Here is a 21,463-nt window from a genome sequence, read left to right on the forward strand (position 1 = left end):
GATAATCACCCTCTGACAGCTAAAGCTAAATGGGAGGCAGATGTAGGCCCTATATCAGTGGAGCAATGGAGAGAGATTCTAGAAACTGTTCCCAAATTATCTCACTGTGAGGCCCAAAGGCTCTCTGAACTACATTTAATTTGTGGAGTATACAAAACTCCACGTTTTTTTTTTTTATACAAGTTGGATATTTCCATGGTGCAGCATGCCCCAGGTGTGGGATTGATGAGCACATCTGATGCATATGATGTGGGAATATAGGCAGATTGGCACATTTTGAAAGGAAGTCCATCTCCTTGATAGAAAAGGTGTATGGAGTGAAATTGTTAACAGATCGCCGTATATATATATTGGAATTATTTGTAGATGGAGTGGATCCTCCTGACTTGCCCCTATTTGTAGGTATCTCTCATATCTTATTTCAAGACCGTAAACTTCTTGCATTTCGTTGGTTAGACACACAACCTCCATCTATTGGAGAACTACAACTAAACATAAACAATATAATCTGGTTGGAAAGAGGAGACTAATAAACTTAACTGTTCGCAAATTTGAAAAGATATGATATGGAGTCCTTGTTTGGATACTGCAGGGCTGCCCACAAATCTTCTAAGGCCGGTTTCACACGTCAGTGATTCCAGTACGTGAGGTGACAGTTTCCTCACGTACCGGAGACACTGACACACGTAGACCCATAAAAATCAATGCATCTGTTCAGATGTCATTGATTTTTTGCGGACCGTGTCTCCGTGTGCCAAACACGGAGACATGTCAGTGTTCGTGGGAGCGCACGTTTTACACGGACCCAATAGAGTCAATGGGTCCGCGTAAAACACGGACCTCACACGGACATTCTCCGTCTGGGGTCCGTGTGCGTGCAGGAGACAGCGCTACAGTAAGCGCTGTCCCCCCCACATGGTGCTGAAGCCGCGATTCATATCTTCCCTGCAGCAGCGTTTGCTGTAGAGAAAATATTTAGGTGGCCGCGGGATGCCGCGCGTGCGCAGATGGATATCGCGGCGGCCATTTTCCTGAAGCCGCGGCCAGCAGAGCGCCGCTTCTGCGCACGCGCGGCCAAAGGAAGATGGCCGCGCCCACCGATCACCAATGAAAACGAACAGCGCGCTCTTTTAAATCCCCTGGCAGAGGATTCGGGACCTTGGGCATGCGCACACCACTACGCCACCAACGGAAAACTACGCAAAATCTGGGGGAAGACAACGCCCTTTTGACCAGACCAGCCTGATTGACAGGCGAAAACGGAGACTTTGCAAAGGTATTTCGGCAACTTAGGTGGGTAATAAACGCATAACAAACACACTAATGTAACGCCCACCTCTGCCCCTATTTAACGCTATTTTTATCCCATCTTCCAAAAACGTGGTGACAGGTTCCCTTTAATGACCAGGCCAGAAAGGGCCTCAATGAAGGGTACATTTTTTTTTAACTTTTTTTTCTTATTTTGCCTCTCCTCTTTTAAGCAGCAATAACTTTTTTTTTTTTGACCGATGCGGCTATATGAGGCTTGGATTTAGGTGTGAGAAACTGTATTATTTTTTTTTTAGTGTCATTTTTTGGGTACATATAAATTAAGGTAGAAGCCTCTTCTGTCCTTTACCTAGTGTCCCTGGCTGTGTCTAATAGCCAGGTACCTGACTTTTTCAACTAGATTCCAGAAACTTTTAAGGCTGCCGTCACACGTTCAGTATTTGGTCAGTATTTTACAACAGTATTTGTAAGCTAAAACCAGGAGTGGGTGATAAATACAGAAGTGGTGCATATGTTTCTATTATACTTTTCCTCTAATTGTTCCACTCCTAGTTTTGGCTTACATATACTGATGTAAAATACTGACCAAATACTGCTAGTGTGACGGCAGCCTAACCCTGCAACGTAAACTTACAATAGGGTGGGATTAAAGCCCAGGGTAGTTGGTCATTATGTGTTTTAAAATTATGTTTTGCATCTTAAATTATGGGATCACCCTGTTAAAGGAAACAATATGGTCAGATCAGAAACATTCCTTTTAATTAAAGCTGTGTTCACACTTGCATTAGTCTTTTCCGTCATGCTTTCATGATTTCAGAATAACATAGTATGCTGCACTAATCTATTGAATGAAAAAAAGGCGAAAGTCAGAAGATAAAACGCTAATGAATCATGACTGATCCTTCAATCAGATCATGACAGATGTTAACAGTTTCATCACCTGCTAAAAAAGAAAGTAATGATGCCAGTGGGAACAAAGCTTGAGATCCAGTACTTTGTTCATACTGTGCAGTAGTATAGCCTTTAAACAACAAATACATATTTATCTTTTAACGAAAATTTCATCTAAATATACTGTATCTCATGGCAGAAGATGATGCTGGTGGAGTTTCCAGTTCCCACAATAAAGGACTGTAAGGGTATGTGTCCACGTTCAGGAAACGCTGCGTTTTTGACGCAGCGTTGAGCAGCATGCATAAAAAACGCAGCGTCCAGATGTTACAGCATAGTGGAGGGGATTTCATGAAATCCTGTCTCCACTATGCACTAAAAGACGCATGCGGCACACCCGAGAAAACTCACATGCGGCGCCTCTTTTAAGAACGCAGCATGTCCTTACATTGCAGAAAAAACTCAAGGACAACGCAGGTGACCTGCCTGTGACCTCAGGTGCAGATTTGGTCAGGATTTTACTTGCATAAAATCCTGACAAAATCCTGAAGCAATCCTGAACGTGGACACATACCCTTAGGGTGCGTGTCCACGTTCAGGATGGCCGGCGGTATCGCCGCAGCGGGACCGGGATCATCGCACCCCTCGCCATAGGGCCCTGTGATATTACCTGCGGCGACGCAGCGTCGCCGCAGGTAGCACGCACATGCTGCGATCTGAAAAGACGCGCAGCATGTCCGGAGTCGCAGGGCCGCCGCGTGCGGGTTTCCACGCATAGTGGAGACGGGATTTCAAAAAATCCCCTCCACTATGCTGGAACATCTGGACGCTGCGTGTTTGACACTGCGGCCCCACGCAGCGTCAAACACGCAGCGTTTCCTGACCGTGGACACGTACCCTTAGGGTATGTGTCCACGTTCAGGTTTGCTTCAGTCTTTGGTCAGGATTTTATGCAGGTAAAATCCTGACCAAAAATGCACCTGAGGTCACTGGCAGGTCACCTGCGGTGTTCCTGCGTGTTTTGCTCATTGTAGCAACATGCTGCGTTCTGAAAAAACGCAACGCATGTGCGTTTTTGCGGGAAAAACGCATGCGTTTTTTAATGCACAGTGGAGACGGGATTTCATTAAATCCCCTCCACTATGCTGTAACATCTGGACGCTGCGTTTTTGACGCTGCGGCTCAGCGCTGCGTCAAAAACGCAGTGTTTCCTAAACGTGGACACATACCCTAAGGGAAGAGTCAGATGCCCATATAACTCGGACAAGGATCGCAACACAATACTGTAATTCTATGCAGATGTCAGGCTTGAATTGGGAGAGCTGACGGCCAGTCCCAGCATTGCATTACAATCCTCGTTCCTTGCAGATTTTGTTACTGAAACTTATTAGATTGAAAATTGGTATCATTTACCTGAATGGGTTTGTTGTAAATTAATGGGACAGTGGCAGAACTTTATTAACAAAATCCGCAGTAAATCACCGCCAGGCTGCACAACTGCAGCCAGGTATATTACAGCCTGAAATGCTCCAGCATACTTTAAAAGTCCGTAGCCAGCTCTATTTTACATGCGGGGCTGAGCTGGTCTTGTCTTGTCTGCAGCTATGGTTTCTGTTGTGAATTCCGCTCTTGGGCTCCCTCCGGTGGCTGTAAGTGGCACTTTTGTGAGTTCTGCTCTTGGGCTCCCTCCAGTGGTTTTGAGTGGTATGGCTACTTCTTGGAGTTAGCATCAGCAGCTGCTTCCACTGATCGTCTTTCTGGCTCGGCTATTTTAGTCTGGCCTTATCCCTCAATCAATGCCAGTTGTCAATTGTTCCTGCTTGGAGTCACGGCTCTTTTGGATTTCCCTGACACTCTGACCTGTTCAGCAAAGATAAGTCCTTGCTTGTCCTTTTGCAGTCCACTTGTTGTGGACTTTATTGTTCAGCACATTCTATGTTTTTCTCATTTGTCCAGCTTATCAGTATGGATCTATTCGGCTAAGCTGGAAGCTCTGGGCAGCAGATTTTGCCCTCCACACCTTTAGTCAGGTGTGGAGATTTTTGCATTCTCTGCGGTGGACTTTTTCAAGTTTTTATTACTGACCGCACAGTGTCTGTCCTGTACTATCTATCTAGCTAGAAGTGGCCTCCTTTGCTACATCTTGTTTCATTCTACGTATGTCATTTCCCTCTCCACTCACAGTCATTATTTGTGGGGGGCTGTCCTATCCTTTGGGGATTTTCTCTGAGGCAAGATAGCTTTCCTGTTTCTACCTTTAGGGGTAGTTAGCTCTTAGGCTGTGACGAGGTGTCTAGGGAGAGACAGGAACATCCCACAGCTACTTCTAGTGTTGTGTTAAGATCAGGAACTGCGGTCAGTATAGTTACCACCTGCTCAGAGCTAGTCGCATGTTGCTCCTAAATTACCAGTCCATAACAGGTTTCCAGACAAATTTTCACAATATATTATCTCTGAAGTGCTGGAGAGATTCTGAGTATAATATATCTTCTACAGCTGTGCGGTGAGGCTCTGCTTCATGCTGACGGTAATTTGGGCAGCATGAATTGCCTGACAGATTCCCTTTAATACATTGCATTTTCGACATGTCAATATCTCTGACTGACGCCAATTCCGGTGTTGTGTAGAGCACCACATTCCCATAATTTGAAGACTCCGTGGTGGTTTTAGCTGCTGAATCCTATGTTGGTCACCTTTCATTATGTCAGCAAAAAGGTGATTTTAGGTGGAATATGCATCAGAGCTCTTTACAGGCATTTTCTAGTGAAGACTTCTCAGTTCATTTGTAAATTGGACCCCTTTATTTATTGGCAGGTGACCATTATATTAGACAATGTGAAAAAGAGCAATCGGCTCACCTGTCGAGATGCACGCCAAAATACTCCAGTAAAAGCAACAGTCCATACAATAACCAGCACTCACATCTTCTTACAAAAAATACTTTATTGATCCAACACAAAAATTGAAAAGGCAGAGAAGAAATCCCAGGCAACATGTTTCAGACCTGCCTGGTCCTTTGTCAACCTAAGGCCGGCCTCACACTAGCGAGTTTTACTGACGTATGAGCGCATAAACTATGTCCGTAAAATACGCATAACACACGGCCCAATGATTCCCTATGTCCCAGCTCCTATCAGCCGTATTTTACTGATCCGTATTATACGGTCTTGTACGGCCGTACAAAATCGCAGCATGCTGCGTTTGTCACCGTATTGCGCAAAAAAATCGCCAATGAAAGTCTATGGGGGCGAGAAAAATATGGATTACACATGGACCAGCAGTGTGACCTGCGAGAAATACGCACCGGTATTAGAGAGAAAAGCCGGTAATTGAATTGACGGCTTTTCATTTCTCCTTCCCAAACCCGACAGGATATGAAACATGGTTTACATACAGTAAACCATCTCATATCCCTTTTTTTTTGCATATTCCACACTACTAATGTTAGTAGTGTGTATGTGCAAAATTTTGGCGCTGTAGGTGCTAAAATAAAGGGTTAAGTGGCGGAAAAAATTGGCGTGGGCTCCTGCGCAATTTTCTCCGCAAGAGTGGTAAAGCCAGTGACTGAGGGCAGATATTAATAACCTAGAGAGGGTCCATGGTTATTGGCCCCCCCTGGCTACAAACATCTGCCCCCAGCCACCCCAGAAAAGGCACATCTGGAAGATGCGCCTATTCTGGCACTTGGCCTCTCTCTTCCCACTCCCTTGTAGCGGTGGCATATGGGGTAATGAAGGGTTAATGTCACCTTGCTATTGTAAGGTGACATTAAGCCAGATTAAAAATGGAGAGGCGTCAATTATGACACCTATCCATTATTAATCCAATAGTATGAAATGGTTAATAAAACACACACACATTATTACAAAGTCCTTTAATGAAATAAAGACACAGGTTGTAATATTTTATTATTCTCTTAATCCAGCTGAAGACCCTCGTTCTGTGAAAAAGTAACAATAACAAATCAACAATATCTCATACCTTCTGATGATCAGTCATGTCCCACAAAGTAAATCCATCTGAAGGGGTTAAATCATTTTACAGCCAGGAGCTGTGCTAAAGCACTCGCTCCTGCCTGTAAAACCCTGGGTACTGAATGGAAAGCAGGGTGATCTGTAGTTACCTTGAGTTGCGGTGATGCGCCCTCTGCTGGATGTCCTCATGAACTGGAGCCTTGGAAAAGTTCTCACGCTTGAGTTCATATGAGGACATCCAGCAGAGGGCGCATCACCGCGACTCAAGGTAACTACAGATCAAACTGTTTTCCATTCAGTACCTGGGGTTTTACAGGCACGAGCACTGCTTTAGCACAGCTCCTGGCTGTAAAATGATTTAACCCCTTCAGATGGATTTACATCGTGGGACATAACGACGGAAGGTATGGAATATTGTTGTTTGTTTTTTTAACTTTGTTTCAGGACGATGGTCTTCAGGTGGATTAAGAGTCTAATAAAATATTACAACAACATGTGTCTTTATTTCATTAAAATACTTGTAAATAATGTGTGTGTGTTTTATTAACCATTTCGTACTATTGGATTAATAATGGATAGGTGTCATAATTGACGCCTCTCCATTATTAATCTGGCTTAATGTCACCTTACAATTGCAAGGTGACATTAACCCTTCATTACCCCATATCCCACCGCTACACGGGAGTGGGAAGAGAGTGGCCAAGTGCCAGAATAGGCGCATCTTCCAGATGTGCCTTTTCTGGGGTGGCTGGGGGCAGATGTTTGTAGCCAGGGGTGGCCAATAACCATGGACCCTCTCTAGGCTATTAATATCTGCCTTCAGTCACTGGCTTTACCACTCTGGCGGAGAAAATTGCGCGGGAGCCCACGCCAATTTTTTCCGCGATTTAACCCTTTATTTTACAAGCTACAGTGCCCAAATTTTGCACATACACACCACTAACATTAGTAGTGTGGAATATACAAAAAAAAAGGGATATGAGATGGTTTACTGTATGTAAACCATGTCTCATATCATGTCGGGTTTGGGAAGGAGAAATGAAAAGCCGGCAATTGAATTACCAGCTTTTCACATATGTAGTGCTGAATTAAATATAAATACAGAATATATATATATATATATATATATATATATATATATATATATATATATATATATATATATATAATGTATGTGTCTCAATGACATATATATATATATATATATATATATATATATATATATATATATATATATACACTGTATATATGTTTTAACGAACATTTGAGCACATAAATCCATTAGATGTCGGTTTTGCAAGCCTGCGAGAAAATATCGCAGTACGGATGCCATACGGATTACATACAGAGGATGCCATGCGCAAAATACGCTGCCACACCCTGCCTACGGATGACATACGGATCACTATTTTGGGGACTTTTCTGCGTATTACGGCCGTAAAAAACGGACCGTATTTACATACGCTGAGTGTGACGCCGGCCTTACTGGTTGGTTGGTTACTAGAGTGTATGTCTGATCAGGAAATTAAACCAGTGATAAAATACATCCACTTCATGTAGGAAATATCTGAAATTGGTAATCTGACACATATTAACATTGACAACTGATTCTAATTGTGAATTTTATATTGCCAGAATACGTATTTTGCAATACTCAATCACTTCTGTCAGAAGCGTAACTGGACATTTGACTTCTTGTATACTGGACAAAGTGTAACAGGTCAAATTAAACAGTAAGTGAAGCATGAATTATGTTTTTTTTTTTTAGAAGATGCCAAAGCCAAGACCTCTCTCTGTCTCTCTCTCTCTATATACACAGTTCTGTGCAAAAGTTTAGGGAGGTATCGAAAAAATCATGCACAGTAAGAATGCTTTAATGAATGAAAGTGTTGTAGGGAATCTGTCATCAGGTTTTTGGTGTGAGAGCACTATGATGGAGTTGTGTAGTGGAACAGACCCTGATTACAGTGATGTGCCTCTTACTGGACTGTGTTTTGCTGTTTCAGTACAATCATTGTTTTATCACTATAGGACAACTGGCCTCGTGCATCTGTGGTGCCCGTGTCTGTAAACCCTGCACATGTAATATAGTTTATCTGTATTGCCAGCTATGGTGAAGGCTAAGTTCTCTGCTGTTATAATTGTATTCACACATTTTACCCAATCCCTAAGGCCATGTTCACACGATCCTTTTTTTGATCCTTTTTTTTTCAGGTCCTGATTTGGAAAACCCGCAGTGCAAAACTGCACTGCTGATTTTCCTGCAGTTTCTTCTGCAGATTCCTCTGCGGGTTTTCAACAGCACTTTCCTATTGGTGCCTGTTGAAAACAGGAGCTGAATCCGCAGAAAGAAGTGACATGGTACTTCTTTTTTTCTGCAGGCAAATGCTCGCGGATTTGCCTGAGAAAAAAAGGATAGTGGGCACAGCGGTTTTTGTTTTCCATAGAGTAACATTGGACTGTACCCTGCATGGAAAAAGGACCTGAAAAAAAAAGGATCAAAAAAAGGATCGTGTGAACATAGCCTTACTGTAAGATTGTGCACTTCTGTGTGAACAAGGAAGTGTGCATGATCCCTCAGTGGGGAGGAGGTGCTTCTGAGAGGTTGCCATGTGCAGAGAAGAGGAGGGTGCTCTCTCTGCCAGGACAAGCTGCAAGAGGCAAGGTATCAGTCCCAAGAGCACAGAGACTTCCAGGGTTCGTGATAAACTGAAAGACTGCTCGTTTTTTATATAACGAGCAGTAGTGCAGTAGTGTATTATTGCCCAGGAGCTCAGTAGTGCTTAGAATCAGGGACACTTTGCTACAAGAGAAAGTGGTTTCCACAGGATTTGAGCTGCCTGCTTGTTGGAAGAGATCACGGATCCAGTAACTGTTTACCTTGTACCCCTGGGGATCCAAGGAATCGTTTACCAGAGGTTTAAGCAGCAGGAAGGCTACACTATGTCACAGCATAGAACTCTGAACTCTCACCATGCAGGCCTGACCAAAACCCTGTATGTGAATTGTATGGAAGTTTCTGGAACTGTTTGCCAAACTTCAGTAAAAGGTGCAAAGTGATCATTACCCTGTCTATGCTGATTATTCTCTGCTGCACCATTCCTGCTCCAACTTCCCTGGGAGCCAACCCTAGTTGGGAAGGGGTTAATCATCTGTAAAGCGCCATGGAATAAATGGCGCTATAATAATAAATAATAATAATAATCTGTCACTGTCCATGACAATCTAACTCCCAGGGACCCTCATCAGTGACCGGCCATACCAGGCCAAATATCCCAACTGGCGTCACAAACGTTTTAATTAATATAAATAACCTCCACAATTGACAAAGACTGGCATGCGCCCCCGGTCGGACTCGACCAGCACTTGGAACCGTCGTGACCCAGTACCGTAACCGCAGTGGCCCGGCTGGGGCGGCACACATCCTAGTCCAACCACTCCTCTATCACTGATTAGCAGCTCTCTGTCACTATACAATGTACACAGAAAACTGTGGTGTGAGCGGGTTATACACAGCTCAACAACTAAGCTCTGCTAGATCTGCAGCAGAAAGAACCATGACTCTATCTTAACTACTGCACCCAGTAGCTAAGTGATACATCACTGGAATCAGGGTCTCTGACAGATTTCCTTGAATGCCTGGCCATTAGGAGGCTAATATTTAAATTACGAGTGTCCCGCTCTCAACTTTTTTTTTCTCATAGATTTCTTATAGACTTCCAGTGTGGGAGCAGTAAGAATATACCATATATGTGTATGTAAAATCACATGCCTTGCTTATGAGGAAGTCATTAAATGTAATAAATGTTTCTATTACAGCAATTGTAAAACTTTGCAAACTATGTAGAAATCCTGGCTACTTATCAAAGTTTTCCGCAATGTCATCAGCAGGCTTGTTTTATATGAAGTCTGCAAGTAAAGATAATCCCGGAGATATCTTTAAAAGCAACTAATACTGGGTTTAGATTGTTGCTGTTAAAACAAAGCCAGTCAACTACATGCAAGCCAGTCTGCGGTATATATTAGGCTATGTGCACACTTTAAGGATTCTGCTGCAGATTTTTCCGCAGCGGATTTGATGAAATCCGCAGTGCAAAAAGTACTGCGGATTTATCACGTTTTTTTGTGCAGTTTCCACTGCGGTTTTCGACACCTGCGGGTTTTTAACATGGAGCAGGTGCCAAACTGCTGCAGATTCCGCACAAAGAATTGACATGCTGCGGAATGAAAACCGCAGCGTTTTTTGTTTTCCATAGGTTACCATTGTACTGTACACCACATGGAAAACTGCTGCGTATCCGCAGCGTCCAAAAACGCTGCGGATCCGCAGTAAAAACCACAAAATGTGCACATAGCCTAAGGGTATGTGTCCATGTTCAGGTTTGCTTCAGGCTTTGGTCAGGATTTTATGCAGGTAAAATCCTGACCAAAAATGCACCTGAGGTCACTGGCAGGTCACCTGCGGTGTTCCTGCGTATTTTGCTCATTGTAGCAACATGCTGCGTTCTGAAAAAACGCACCGCATGTGCGTTTTCGCGGCAAAAACGCATGCGTTTTTTAACGCATAGTGGAGTCGGGATTTCATGAAATCCCCTCCACTATGCTGTAACATCTGGACGCTGCGTTTTTGACGCTGCGGCTCAGCGCTGCGTCAAAAACGCAGCGTTTCCTGAACGTGGACACATACCCTAAGGGTCTCTTTCGGCAGGTTGAACACACCTGTATCCACACAAAATGATTGGCCGTACAATCAGTCTGTGCACATAAGACATCAAGTATTATGCCACCTTAGAAATCATTGCACTTGACAAACAAGTGTTTTCCTTCTTAATACCTCATTCACATGTCATTATTTGGTCAGTATTTTGCATCAATGTTTGTATGCCAAAACTATTAGTGGAACTTACAGAGAAAAGCTTTAATTGAAATATTGACACATGTTCTGGGACACTCCTGGTTTTGGCATACAAATACTGATGAAATACTGATCAAAAAATAGGGTCTTAGGCCAGTCTCACATGTCCAGATAATTCCGGTACCGGAAAAAACGGTACCGGAGTTATCCGTGTCCGTGTGCTCACGTGGCACATCAGTCAATCAGCTGTGTGCCGCCCGAGGACCACCCCCCGTGTGCCCGCCCGCTTGCAGAAGAAATACTCACCCAGCTCCCGCGATGCCTCCTCTCAGCGGCGGCAGCTTGTCCTGTGTGAGCATTCACGTGGTGACCCCAAACTTTTTTTAACAAAAAAAATATTGATCTTTCATCCCTTCTCTCCTGCAAGCGTTGCTTTCAGCCGAGCAGGACAGAAGGGATGAATGCCGCCTTCAGCACCACACGCAGGAGACATTAACTGTAGCGCCGTTTCTCCTGTGGCGGTACGTGCACACGGAGGAGAGTGCACACTGTTCTCCGTGTGCACACTGTTCTCCGTGTGCACGTGTGCTGAACGCTTTGCGGACCATGCTGCCAGAGAAAAGCGGACATGTCTCCGTGTTTTGCACATGGACACACGGTCCGTGAAAACACGCAGGCATGTGCATAGACCCATTCATTTGAATGGGTCTACGTGTGTCAGTGTCTCCGGTATGTGAGAAAACTGTCACCACACGTACCGGAGACACTGACGTGCGAAACCGGCCTTATAGGGTGTTTGCTGTGCTGCTTAGAAAGGCCGCTCCAACGAAGCTCATATTCAAACTATGAGCAATGGCTAAATGGGCCCCGTATGTTCAGCTGAGCATATTATACATACATTATACATACATGTGCACACAGACCATCGCTATTGAATTGGGCTGTTCAGATGACAGTTTTGTTTTTCTTTTACACGGACTAAGCGACTACATGCACTAGTTTTTTTTTTTTTCTGGATTTCAGATGAGACTTCCCTTATCAAGTCTATGGGTGTGCAAAAGAAAAAGAGATAGCATGCGGATCGTCTGTATATCATCATTTTACAGTTACATTGTAAATTTTAGCATAGGAAAATGTATTTGGTCTTGAACATTTTTTAAAATCTTGATGTATAAAAACTGATGCCACAAGGATGTATAAAATTGGACATACAGATGGAATATGGATGATGATGTGGACATTTTCTTCATACACTCGTCTGAACCCGACCTAACGTTATCTTTCACTTTTTGTCAATGTTATATGCAGATTTTTCTGCAGTGCACAGATCGGGAACAAAACCTATCCACAAAGCAGTATGAAAAACACAAAGAAATTGGCAAAGAAGGAGGCTGCGTTTCTTGCACTAAAAGAACTGAAGAATGAGTATACACATGATATTCCGGTATGATTTGCTTCTTCATGTATGTTGAGCATTTTTCTTGCAGTACTTATAAAGCTGAAGTATTTCCTTAAGACTCTGCATCAATGTTGATTTCATCTGTTAATATATTTTCCATCTGAATTACACGTAATGTTCACTATATGGACAAAAATGTTGGGATGTACCTCTTAGGGTATGTTTCCACGTTCAGGAAACGCTGCTTGTTTGACGCTGCGCAGCGCTGCAGCGTCAAACAAGCAGCGTCCAGATGTTCCAGCATAGTGGAGGGGATTTGATGAAATCCTGTCTCCACTATGCGTGGAAACCCTCACGCGGCGGCCCTGCGACTCCGGACATGCTGCGCGTCTTTTCAGATCGCAGCATGCCCGTACACCTTGCGGGGACGCAGCGTCCCCTCAAGGCATATCACAGGGCGCTATGGGAGAGAGCGATCATCCCGGATGTGAAGAGTTAACACATCCGGCATGATCGCGTCCCATTAAGGGGGCGGGGCTTAGCGCCGAGCGGCATCGCCGCTGCGGCGATACCGTCGGCCATCCGTACCGTGGACACATACCCTTAGTCATTAAATTAAGTTTTTTTTCATTTAGCACCATTGTCGCAGCTGTAGAAAATCCAGCCCCTATCCATGCAGTCTGCCTTTACAATCATTTGTGATAGAGAGGGTAAATTATTAAAGGGAATCTGTCAGAAGGTTTTTGCTATTTTATCTGAGAACAGCATTATATAGGGGCAGAGAGCCTGGATTACAAAGATTTCACTTTTAGGCTATGTGCCCACGTTGCGGATTGGTGTGTGGATTTTCTCGCACCGTTTTTGAAAAATCTGCAGGTAAAACGCACTGCGTTTTATCTGCAGATTACCCGCGGATTTACGGCAGATTTCCTGCGTTTTTTGTGCGGATTTCACCTGCGGTTTTACACCTGCGGATTCCTATTGAGGAACAGGTGTAAAACGCAGCGGAATCCGCACAAAGAATTGACATGCCGCGGAAAATACAATGCAGCGTTTCCGTGCGGTATTTTCCACACCATGGACACAGCGGATTTGGTTTTCCATAGATTTACCTGGTACTGTAAACCTGATGGAAAACTGCTGTGAATCTGAAGCGGCCAATCCGCTGCGGATCCGCAGGAAAATCTGCACCGTGTGCACATACCCTAAGGGTACGTACCCATATATGAGAAAAAAAAGTTCCGATATCTGGACCTAAAAAAACGGATGAGTGCCACGCGAGTGTCGAGAGTACAATGCGATTTTCACACCTAGCATCCGATTTACATCCGACTGCATTGAGATTGCTATCCGATTGCAATGCGATTTTAACATGAGCTTTTATATACAAGTCCTTCTCAAAAAATTAGCATATAGTGTTAAATTTCATTATTTACCATAATGTAATGATTACAATTAAACTTTCATATATTATAGATTCATTATCCACCAACTGAAATTTGTCAGGTCTTTTATTGTTTTAATACTGATGATTTTGGCATACAACTCCTGATAACCCAAAAAACCTGTCTCAATAAATTAGCATATTTCACCCGTCCAATCAAATAAAAGTGTTTTTTAATAACAAACAAAAAAACCATCAAATAATAATGTTCAGTTATGCACTCAATACTTGGTCGGGAATCCTTTGGCAGAAATGACTGCTTCAATGCGGCATGGCATGGAGGCAATCAGCCTGTGACACTGCTGAGATGTTATGGAGGCCCAGGATGCTTCAATAGCGGCCTTAAGCTCATCCAGAGTGTTGGGTCTTGCGTCTCTCAACTTTCTCTTCACAATATCCCACAGATTCTCTATGGGGTTCAGGTCAGGAGAGTTGGCAGGCCAATTGAGCACAGTAATACCATGGTCAGTAAACCATTTACCAGTGGTTTTGGCACTGTGAGCAGGTGCCAGGTCGTGCTGAAAAATGAAATCTTCATCTCCATAAAGCATTTCAGCCGATGGAAGCATGAAGTGCTCCAAAATCTCCTGATAGCTAGCTGCATTGACCCTGCCCTTGATGAAACACAGTGGACCAACACCAGCAGCTGACATGGCACCCCACACCATCACTGACTGTGGGTACTTGACACTGGACTTCAGGCATTTTGGCATTTCCTTCTCCCCAGTCTTCCTCCAGACTCTGGCACCTTGATTTCCGAATGACATGCAAAATTTGCTTTCATCAGAAAAAAGTACTTGGGACCACTTAGCAACAGTCCAGTGCTGCTTCTCTGTAGCCCAGGTCAGGCGCTTCTGCCGCTGTTTATGGTTCAAAAGTGGCTTTACCTGGGGAATGCAGCACCTGTAGCCCATTTCCTGCACACGCCTGTGCACGGTGGCTCTGGATGTTTCCACACCAGACTCAGTCCACTGCTTCCTCAGGTTCCCCAAGGTCTGGAATCGGTCCTTCTCCACAATCTTCCTCAGGGTCCGGTCACCTCTTCTCGTTGTACAGCATTTTCTGCCACATTGTTTCCTTCCAACAGACTTACCATTGAGGTGCCTTGATACAGCACTCTGGGAACAGCCTATTTGTTGAGAAATTTCTTTCTGGGTCTTACCCTCTTGCTTGAGGGTGTCAATGATGGCCTTCTTGACATCTGTCAGGTCGCTAGTCTTACCCATGATGGGGGTTTTGAGTAATGAACCAGGCAGGGAGTTTTTAAAAGCCTCAGGTATCTTTTGCATGTGTTTAGAGTTAATTAGTTGATTCAGAAGATTAGGGTAATAGGTCGTTTAGAGAACCTTTTCTTGATATGCTAATTTATTGAGACAGGTTTTTTGGGTTATCAGGAGTTGTATGCCAAAATCATCAGTATTAAAACAATAAAAGACCTGACAAATTTCAGTTGGTGGATAATGAATCTATAATATATGAAAGTTTAATTGTAAACATTACATTATGGTAAATAATGAAATTTAACACTATAAGCTAATTTTTTGAGAAGGACCTGTATATATATATATACTGTGTGTATATATATATATATATATATATATATATATACTGCGTATATATATATATATATATATATATATATATATATATATATATATAATATATAATATATATATATATATATATATAAAATAGATAGATAGAAGAAAAGCCGGCAATTCCTGTGCGTGTACAGTAAAATCACACTGACATGTTAGAATAGAATAGATATATACACATAGAATATATATATATATATATATATATATATATATATATATATATGCAGCGCCCCCACTGCCGCAGGCCCGAGGGGTACCCGGTACCGGGCCTCTGAGTCTCTGCTCTGGGGTTGTCACGGTGGCTAGGCCCGGTCCGTGACCCTGCTGAGGGGCGTACAGTAAATGATAGATGTGGATGGTGGTGATGGTGCGGTGCAGTAAATAACGAGGACACCAGGTTGCAGTCTCTTTACCTCTTTACTGAAGGTCTCTGGGTCCTCTGTCCGGAATACGGTTCACCAGGCTGCGCAAGTCCGGCCGGTCCGATGGCACCTCTAGAGTTCCCTTTGCAGGTGGAAATCTGTGCCTTCCTGCTTGCGCTATGTGTTGTGGTCCTCCCCTGCTGTGCTTACGGGATAGTCCCCACAACTGTTGTGTCTGTTTCTCGTGTTCCCTCACAACAACTCGATTAGATGATCTTCTGCTAATCCTCCGTCCCTCCCGGTGTTATGGTTGGGACGCACCCGTAGGACGGGTAGGCTCGGAGCTCTTCTGGGACCCTAGAGTCACCCCTCTCCACAGGTTGCCCCCCAAGTCTGCATAGGTGATTTAGGTGAGACAGCCCGCCTGTGACTGACTGTCCTGCCATTGGTTTGAAGTATTGCCTGGAGCTAGATATATGAATACTTCCTCGGCGTTCCGGCCGCCGGTTGTGCGCCTCAGTAGGATGTTGCCTCGATCTTACAGCACGACTCCTACTGGTAATCTCCTTCTTGCTTTGATCTCGTTTCTCACTCAGCACAATATATCTCGCTTCTGATCCTTTCTTAGGGCACCGCCGCTATGCTGAGCAGGCACGGTCCCGTGACGTTCTTTCCTGTTGCCAGGCCTCTGTCAGGGTCCCAAACCTGACAGGGACCCTACCGAATCTTCCCCACCACACCCCCTGCCACAAGGTGTTGCCTGGTTCCAACCCAGTCAGCTTTCTGAACTAACTTCCTGCCTGACCCCCAGTTTTCCCACACGGTGAGGAGTGGCCTAATAAATAGCACCCTTAGCTCCCCCTGGAGGCCCGACTGTGAAATGTATTGGTGTATGTGATACCTGGTCAGATGAACTCCTTCAGTGCCAACAGACGTACCATAGCCCCCCTTAGCGGCGGAGCCACAGTACTGCAACGACCAGGACTCTGGGGCGCTGCACTCCCCCCCGGTTAAATCCAGTACTCCGGGACTGGGAAGAAAACAACAATACATGTCAGCAAAAAGACATACAATTTTTGTGAGTGCAATAACAATAAGCATACTTGAACAGAGCTTCCCTTTATGGGAGGTGAGGACACTTGAACGTTACAAACATGGTTAAATACTTTGAATAACTTAGTATAAATAACTTTTCTCACCCAACCGGGTATTCTACTTAGTGCAAATCTTTGAACAATAATTTAACATTGCCTTTAAGGACGTACACTCTGAATCCACTAAAGACCTTCTTATAACACATTATAAGGCTTGAGCAACTGTGCTACATTCTCCTACTTTATGTCTGCAGGACCGCCTGTCCTAACGGCTCCAGACCTACTGCCTCTCCTTTCTATTACAGGACCGCTCCTTTCAGCCCGAGCCTTCTGTCCTTCCACTACTATACACAGTATAGAACATATCATTTTTTTTTCCTTCAGTTTAGGATCAACAAGCCATCTCTATATGGCTCCTAGGAGGACTCACCAACTAACCCCGTCCGGGTTCACTTTCTGTCCTCATTCTTCCATCAACATTATCAAACACCTTTCACAATTAACTAGTTGGTTACATTTAACGTTTTCATATCAGCATTATTACTTTCTTTCAAGACATCATTATCACTTTACTGGTTTAAGACAGTTCTACTCCTAAGTGCACAGGTAGACATCCCCTTTAAGAGGGGACCAAGTCTTTATGAGGTAGCGCAGCTTCTTCAGCTACCAGTCCGTACACCGTAAGGACTCCGGTACAAGTTCCAATAACCGTATCTTCGCAAAGAGTCCATCTTTCATATAAAACCAGTAGGGAGCACCTTTAAGAAGGTGCAACTATGTACAAGGAGTTTGTATCATGCATTGTTCATGATTCAGCAGTTTCTTAGTAACGGAACAAAAGGTAGAAAAACAAACAAAGAGCAATAGGGATCCCGGGTCAACAAAGGGATCCCTTTAAGAGTTAACCCTGGACGGGTTTAGCAGCAACATAGCAGAAACAAACAGTTTGAAGAACTATTTACATATTATGCAGAGTTTTAAGATATTTACTTTTGTGGTGCAGAAGGTGGTTTTCTTCCGGGCCTCACCAGACCAACGGGTCGCGCTGCCGATCCAAGGAGCGGTTCTTGCCCCAGCAATGACAGGATCCCTCGCCGTGATGCTCTTCTCACTGATGGACCGGCACGCCCCCAAGGTACATGGTGGGTCCGGGTTCCCCGCTGCTCCGCCGGGACAGGTTCCGTTGCCTTTTCAGCAGGAGGTGCGTCTTCTGATGTTCCGGCAGCAGCCTGGAGTGCGACGCACCGCTGGACGCCCCGAGCTATCCAGCCAGCTTCACCTGTTTCCCTCCTCCACCTGGTGTAGGTTACAGCGTCACCTGGCTCCAGGTCGCGAGCGAACCTTCCTCCACAGGGCTCTACTTCCTCCCGGTCTACACGGACCTGTAGCGGCTCCCCAATCTCCTGTATAACTCCCCTTCCATGTCGGGAGTTGAAGGACACCACTACACCCCAGTGTGATGGTGGGGTTTCTTCCACGCTGGTCAGGTCAATCTGGGCTGCAGGCTGGGGCCGGCTCCACCACGCCGTCAACAGGCGCCGCAGGTGTTCGGCCTCCGGCAGGATTCTCATGCCCTGTGTCTGCAGCGTACCTTCAGCCGCGGTCGGGTTGGGAGGAGCAGGGGACACCGGAGACAGGCGGACCTCCGTGGGCTGGCCCAGCCGAGCAAGCACGCGGGCATAAGCCTCCAAGCGGCGTGCTATCTGTCGGGCCTCGGCTGCGGCCACACACTCCTCGGACATCTGCCAGTTAGGTCGACCCATCGGTGGTTCCGTGAGAGCCAGTTCCCGCAATGATGGCGTCTCCGAGGCTGTGTCCGGTGATGCGGCTCCATGCCGAGTCAGGTCATCCCCACGCGGTGCTCCCGGCGTCGCCATCTTTATCTCCTCCCCAGCGTCTTCTTCCCGCGGTCTCTTTCGTGGGCGGCCCCGTCTCCATGGTCTCCACCCTCCAAACAGGATCAGGAGGCGGACCTCGGCTGTTGACGGACACGTCCTCAGGACACAGAAATATTTAGACTGGACGGCCATTGTCGTTCGCGCTCTCCAGCTTGTCCACGCCTACTCCACGCCCCTCTTCTTCTCCCGCGCTCTCCTCAGCGCTGTAATGGCGGCGGATTTTGGCGGCAAATGGCGCAGCACAGTCTTTGCAATAAAGTACAGTCCAAGCACAATAAATCACAGTTCCAAGGCACACATGACCCGATTCCTCAGGCTTAAGTAGATCCTGTTCGTGACGCCAAGTTGCAGCGCCCCCACTGCCGCAGGGCCGAGGGGTACCCGGTACCGGGCCTCTGAGTCTCTGCTCTGGGGTTGTCATGGTGGCTAGGCCCAGTCCGTGACCCTGCTGAGGGGCGTACAGTAAATGATAGATGTGGATGGTGGTGATGGTGCGGTGCAGTAAATAACGAGGACACCAGGTTGCAGTCTCTTTACCTCTTTACTGAAGGTCTCTGGGTCCTCTGTCCGGAATACGGTTCACCAGGCTGCGCAAGTCCGGCCGGTCCGATGGCACCTCTAGAGTTCCCTTTGCAGGTGGAAATCTGTGCCTTCCTGCTTGCGCTATGTGTTGTGGTCCTCCCCTGCTGTGCTTACGGGATAGTCCCCACAACTGTTGTGTCTGTTTCTCGTGTTCCCTCACAACAACTCGATTAGATGATCTTCTGCTAATCCTCCGTCCCTCCCGGTGTTATGGTTGGGACGCACCCGTAGGACGGGTAGGCTCGGAGCTCTTCCGGGACCCTAGAGTCGCCCCTCTCCACAGGTTGCCCCCCAAGTCTGCATAGGTGATTTAGGTGAGACAGCCCGCCTGTGACTGACTGTCCTGCCATTGGTTTGAAGTATTGCCTGGAGCTAGATATATGAATACTTCCTCGGCGTTCCGGCCGCCGGTTGTGCGCCTCAGTAGGATGTTGCCTCGATCTTACAGCACGACTCCTACTGGTAATCTCCTTCTTGCTTTGATCTCGTTTCTCACTCAGCACAATATATCTCGCTTCTGATCCTTTCTTAGGGCACCGCCGCTATGCTGAGCAGGCACGGTCCCGTGACGTTCTTTCCTGTTGCCAGGCCTCTGTCAGGGTCCCAAACCTGACAGGGACCCTACCGAATCTTCCCCACCACACCCCCTGCCACAAGGTGTTGCCTGGTTCCAACCCAGTCAGCTTTCTGAACTAACTTCCTGCCTGACCCCCAGTTTTCCCACACGGCGAGGAGTGGCCTAATAAATAGCACCCTTAGCTCCCCCTGGAGGCCCGACTGTGAAATGTATTGGTGTATGTGATACCTGGTCAGATGAACTCCTTCAGTGCCAACAGACGTACCATAGCCCCCCTTAGCGGCGGAGCCACAGTACTGCAACGACCAGGACTCTGGGGCGCTGCATATATATACAGCATAGAGAGATTGATGGAGGAAAAGCCGGTAATACATCTGTCGAGTTCTGTAAATTCACTGCAGGAGCCGACAGGATAGAAGAAATGGATTACATACAGTAAATCCATCTATTGATGTCACAAAGGTGACATCAACCCCCACAACTATTACCCCACTTGCCACCACTACAGGGCATGTGGGAAGAGCGAGGCTAAGTGCAGGAATTAGCGCATCTTAGAGATGTGCCTTTTCTGGGGCGGCTGGGTGCTGATGTTTTTAGCCGGGGGGGCTATATCCATGGCCCCTTCCTAGGCTATTAATATCATCCCACAACTGTCTGCATAGCCTTTGCTGGTTATTAATTATGGAGGGACCTCACTTCATTTTTTTGGGGGTCCCCCATTTTATTAGCCAGTAAAGGCTAAGTATACAGTTGTGAGCTGATATTAATAGCCTGGGAAGCGCCATGGGTATTATCCCCTTCCCAGGCTATAAACATGGGCCCCCAGTCTCTGGCTTTCCCTCTGCTGGTTTTGAAAATTGCACGAGAGCCCACACCATTTTTTTCCGGAAAATCTTTTATTAATTAGATACATGTCCCGGAATTTGCACACACACTGTACTAATTGTATTTGTCACTGACATCTATATATCTACCTATTCTATATGCAATTACTCTATGTAATCCATCTCTTCCATCCTGTTGGCTCCTGCAGTGATTTTACAGAAACCAGCAGAAGAATTTCCTGCTTTTCTTCTATCTTTCTGTGCAATATAAATGCATATACATATGTGTGTCTGTGTTACTGACATGTGTATGTGTATGTGTATATATATATATATATATATATATATATATATATATATATATATATATATATATAATGTGTATATTTGCATTCTATCTATTCTATTCTAATTCTATTCTATCTATATTCTAACCTGTCAGTGTGATTTTACTATATGCAGCACATGAATTACCTTTTCAAAGGACACCGGTGCGTAGAAAACAGACAGTACTCGAATGGTGCGAGTGCTCTGCGTTTTTTTCTCACATCCATTGACTTGCATTGGTGAGTCTCGTTCGAGATACGCTGCAAATCGCAGCATGTTGCAATTTTTTTTTCTCAGTCTCACAAAAAACGTACCAAAAACAGGCAAAAACCGCAAAAAAAAAAAAAACGCGTACGGATTTCCTGC

The 21,463-nt window shown here is 45.3% G+C and overlaps 1 protein-coding gene across 1 annotated transcript in view; it reads left to right on the forward strand.

The window, feature by feature from the left end:
- The window catches only part of LOC143804656 (interferon-induced, double-stranded RNA-activated protein kinase-like), a 114,689-nt gene that overhangs the window by 62,434 nt on the left and 30,792 nt on the right, over positions 1–21,463 (forward strand). The window contains exons 8-9 of the mRNA XM_077282953.1: positions 7,770–7,867; positions 12,298–12,433. Coding sequence (XP_077139068.1) covers positions 7,770–7,867; positions 12,298–12,433 — 234 coding nt within the window. The remainder of the gene's footprint in view (positions 1–7,769; positions 7,868–12,297; positions 12,434–21,463) is intronic.

Source organism: Ranitomeya variabilis, chromosome 2 (genome assembly GCF_051348905.1).
Source record: "Ranitomeya variabilis isolate aRanVar5 chromosome 2, aRanVar5.hap1, whole genome shotgun sequence".
NCBI lineage: Eukaryota > Metazoa > Chordata > Amphibia > Anura > Dendrobatidae > Ranitomeya > Ranitomeya variabilis.